Raw genomic sequence first — 4,462 nt, 5'->3', positions numbered from 1 at the left:
TGGGTGAAGATGATGAAAGATGGTGAAGGAGGAAAATCTCATTCTCCAGCGCTGGCAGGTCCTAGATGTCTGAAACATGAAGTTCCAGTGATGGTAAAACACTGGAGTTCAGGTTCAGATTGTTCATGGTGATGGTTCATGGAGTCTTTTAATCTCGACTTGCGCGGAAGTACAAACCCATCAGGATTCGTTTTCCTGAGGCAGATGCTCTGTTGCTTGTCAGAAGAGAATTCGATTGCTGCTTCATGAGAACAATGGGATCGTGCTGGACATGAGCCCTGACTCCTGCTCCTTCAGAGTCCGGCTGCCTCGGAAGCTGAAACATTGTATTTGCTTCATTGGGACTGTCCCGTCTGTCACGCCTGCCCCTTTGCAGAGCAGCTTCATTTTCAGCTGGAGATGGTGGGATGATGGGATTTGGTTTCTCTGTGCTCAGACTTGCGTCGCTCTGGCCCAGCAGGTTTGTGGTATCGCCAGCCCCAGGCACGATGTTTGCTGGTGGTTACGAATTGGTTTTCTTGTCATTAGCAGAAGAGGTGGGTGTGGAGACTGGGGACCCTCTTCCCTGCTGGGAGGGGATCCCTCCCTTGGGGGAAGGATCTGTCTCTGGGGACAGGCTGCATGGAGCCTTTCTGACGATGAAGAAGGGCGAGGAGCTAACCCAAGAGGAGGAACATGCATCAAAGGAGTCTCCTGTGATTCCCCGAGCTGCAAGAGGGCCCCGGCGCAGTGAAGCCTGAGAAGGGGAGGCTGTTTTGAATGTGCTGGGGACTGGTGGGCACCGGGGATTCCTGTGCTTACAGCGTGAGTGGCTTCAGCTCCCGCAGTATGCTACGTGCAGCGTGAATGGTTCGGGTCACTCCCTTGTAGCATGGATTGGTGCTGACCGGCTGGTGGCATCAGTGCAGGCAGTGGCTGTTTTCACCACGTTCTCTGTGCCCTGCCAAGACGCCCTGGTCATGTTAATTCTCCCACCTCGTGGGCTTCGAGTAAACTATTGTGAGCTTTTCCCTCACCCCCGTGTTCAGGGTTTGTCGCTAAAACAGGGTTTGGCACTGCCAGCAGCGCAGCTGCCCCACCTCCTGTGTCCCAACCAGCATGGTCTTGGGAAAAGAGGTTGTGAAGCCCCTTGGTTGTGATATTCAGCCTCTTCAAAGTGTTAAAGCAGCTCCAAGTTGTGTTGTTCAGGACACCTAGTGATTGCTCTGGATTTGTCTCGTGCTTAATCTACTGTCTATTCCCCCTGTAAGACTTTCATTAAGGGTTTTTAATATAAAACAATCCATTTGTGAAGGGTCTGGTCAGACTCTTGTGAGTGACCTTAGCTGTGATGTTGTTGGTGTAAATGGTCTCGAGCTGAAGGCATGAAGATTTCTGCCTCTAGACGTGATACTTGAGACTTAAAGATCCTGTGTTTTGTTGGGTCCTCTGATATTTACTCAGCTGACTGTGCTGTTTGTATCCATCACTGACACCCTCTCATGTCTGCCAGCAGTTTTCTTTTGACCCAGCTGGCTGCTGGATCAACCTTTGTGTTCCCAGTAGGGTGGGAACCGCCCAGTGCAGTGCTGGGACAGATTCACATCTCATCGTTCACTTCGTTCCCCTTCTCCTTGGACTCCTTTGAGTTTTGTAACAGCACTAGATAACCAGTAACTGGTTTAGTCTTCTGCACAAAGAGTGGTAATTATGCGAGACACTCGACCTCAGATTATTTGTCAGGTGAAACTTGGTGGAAGGTAAAACGGGGCCACACGTGACTGGAAAACACTGGTCACGTGCTGATCAAACTTCTCTGGGTGTCTTCTCTCCCCCAGGACTGGATTCTGCACCAGAACTCTCCTGCTCACATCGAGAGCTGCCGCCAGTTACGGCAACAGTAAGGAGCCCCTTTAAAACGTTCCGGGGGTGTGAGTGGTGCCCATGGCCGGGGCGGGGTTCCGGGAGCGGGTTGCCGTCTAAGGCACTGGGGTGAAAGAGGAACTGATACTCAGTGCTCCTGGAGCCCTGATGGGGAATGTTTTTGTGTAAAAGCTGCTGCCCGCCAGCAGAACTGGTGTTGAGTCCAGCCCGCGCAGTGACGGTTGTTTCCTGTTTCACAGATACCCTGACTGGAACCCCGAGGCTCACTCCTCCAAGAGGTAACTGCTGCCTTTTCCTCTCTGCTGCTATCTGCACCTGCTCATTCCTGCAGTTAATTTCTCTACCAGTGGTATCTTATTTTTGTTACAAACTGCATGGGGAGGTTTTGTGAGTTTCATTTACTAAAATCAGGGTCTCAAATCCTGCCACGAGGCTGTGAGTAAACTCGGTACAAGTGTCGGAAGACCAACACTGGCAGCAACCTTGTCTGGAACAGTCATAAGTTCCTGGATGCGATAGAGCGAGACCAATCAGCGTGAGGTCACTGATGAAACTCCATCATTTCTCGCTTCGGATCTTGTTTCCCGTTATGCCGCTGGTTTGCAGCTTGAAACTGGTGTGACTGGGGTTAGTCCATAGATCCCTTGAGGAGCTGCGTGGTCACTGAGATTTATGGTATCGTGTCTTTGTCCTGGAAAATGATGCTGTTTCCTCATAATTTTGTTAAAGCCCCGCCCTGGGGTGGATTGTGCTGGAATCCTAGCAGATGGCAGCTGTTACTGGTTCGGTGTTTGTACATGTTTTGCCTCACGTGCAAACCAGAATGAGGGGACTGGAATTTTTGCTGCGTTTTCCCGCAGCTTTTGAAGGTGCGGGTCAGGTTAGCTTGTAAAGTGCATCTGAGGTCCCTCCACGTTACAAACACGGGGAAATAAAACTGCAAAGAGTGAAATGAAGCCAATAAGCGTTAGAATCTTCTAAGAGGGAATAGTTGTATTTTCAAATCTTGGACTGGAATGGCTGCCCAGCGCTGCTGCTGTTTCACCCAGGCAGAGGAAATGCTCTTGAGTGGACGAGCGTCGCTGGAGAAGGCTTAACAGTGCTGAGACGTTACCACGTGGGGTGGGTTGGCACATGCCAAGGAGACCTGAGGGTTTTTCTGCTGTCCTCATCTAGGACATCTACCTCACGGCTTGTCCCCCCTTCTCAGGCCTCTCTCCTTCACCTCTTTCATGTCAGAGGGACTTAAACTCAGTAGACACCATTTCAGTGAATGCTCTGTGTGTTCTCCATGTTGCTGCTGGGATCTGTCCTGTCAGGTTGGCCTGTACCCCACTCCTGTCTGCATCTGTCTCTCTCGGGGATCTCTCCACCGTGACATCTTCCCTTGTTCTTTACTGATCTGACCTCTCTGGGCAGCCTCAGTCTTCTGTGGATAGAGAGCTCTTAGTCCCCTCAAAGCTCTCTTTGGGTCTTGGTCACTCTTGGACTTAATGTCTCAAGGTTACTGGAGTATCTGAATTCCTTGCTCCTTCCTGAGCCGTTTCCTCTTCCTCAGGTTTTTTTCACATTGCTACAGTTCTCTCGTGTTCCAGGCAGGTTGTTCTCCCCTGCTGACTTCCTTTCAGCTCACTCTCCCTGTCCTAAATTCATAGAACAAACATGTAAGGTGATTTTGTTAAAAAAATCAGACTGTATTTGTCAGTTTTGGTTCGTCCTTGCAGAAACTCTGTTTCCACACCCTTGGGTTAATGAATTTCCTGCCTTGTCTGAGCTTGTCCTGTACCTCCGTTTTGTTAGAAATGCTGGCGACAGGAAGGAAAACCAGACCCCGAAGCGTCGCTCCAGCTCAGCCAGCCCCAGCCCTCGGCGTTCACGGGGCACAGGCTCCAGCTATGGCACTCGCCGCTCCCGCTCTCGGTCCAGGAGCCCTGGCCGCTTCAGGCCAACGAGGCCCAGGAGTCGAAGCCCACGGCAGATGCGACGCCTTAGCCCCAGACACAGGTCAAGGTCACCACAGCGATCGCGAAATCCACTGAGGAACAGTTCACGAACTCGGAGATCATCCAGTAACGACTGGTTATCGAGGAGGTCAACTCGGTCTCAAGGTACAGGGTGGAGACAAGCTGAAACTTTCATACCCTGCGTCAGGAATTGGTTAATTGTGTCAAGTAACTGCTGAGCCAGGGCCTATTCCCAATGAGTTTAGTTTTTAAGCCAGTAAGAATTGGGAACAACTGAAGGTGCTTCATCCTTCAGCATCAAGAAGGAGATGTGCAGAGGCAGTAGAGAGGAGGGGAAACCTTTAGAAGGTTGATTTCTCTTTGATCTGTAGACTGAGGCTCTGTTGTGTGTCTGCTTTCAATTCAGAAGTCCTGAGCTCTTGTGGGAAACGTGAAAAGCTGAGAGGGGACAGACAGGTTCATAGAACCTTGGAGTCACAGAACCACCTGGGCTAGAAAAGCCCTTCCTTTAGTCCCAGCACGCCCCCGGCACTGCCAGGTCCCCACTGACCCCTGGCCTTCAGCACCACCTCCACACGGCTGCTCAACCCCTCCAGGGATGGGGACTCCACCACTGCCCTGGGCAGCCTGCGACA

At 51.3% G+C, this 4,462-nt stretch overlaps 1 protein-coding gene across 1 annotated transcript in view; it reads left to right on the top strand.

Annotated features, from left to right (window-relative positions):
• The window catches only part of ZNF638 (zinc finger protein 638), a gene marked incomplete at both ends in the record, with an annotated part of 30,866 nt that overhangs the window by 4,816 nt on the left and 21,588 nt on the right, over positions 1 to 4,462 (top strand). The window contains 3 exons of the mRNA XM_010133716.1: positions 1,818 to 1,879; positions 2,103 to 2,141; positions 3,664 to 3,971. Coding sequence (XP_010132018.1) covers positions 1,818 to 1,879; positions 2,103 to 2,141; positions 3,664 to 3,971 — 409 coding nt within the window. The remainder of the gene's footprint in view (positions 1 to 1,817; positions 1,880 to 2,102; positions 2,142 to 3,663; positions 3,972 to 4,462) is intronic.

This window comes from Buceros rhinoceros, unplaced genomic scaffold (genome assembly GCF_000710305.1).
Source record: "Buceros rhinoceros silvestris isolate BGI_N320 unplaced genomic scaffold, ASM71030v1 scaffold9683, whole genome shotgun sequence".
NCBI lineage: Eukaryota > Metazoa > Chordata > Aves > Bucerotiformes > Bucerotidae > Buceros > Buceros rhinoceros.
This window is presented reverse-complemented; position numbering and strand designations above follow the sequence as displayed.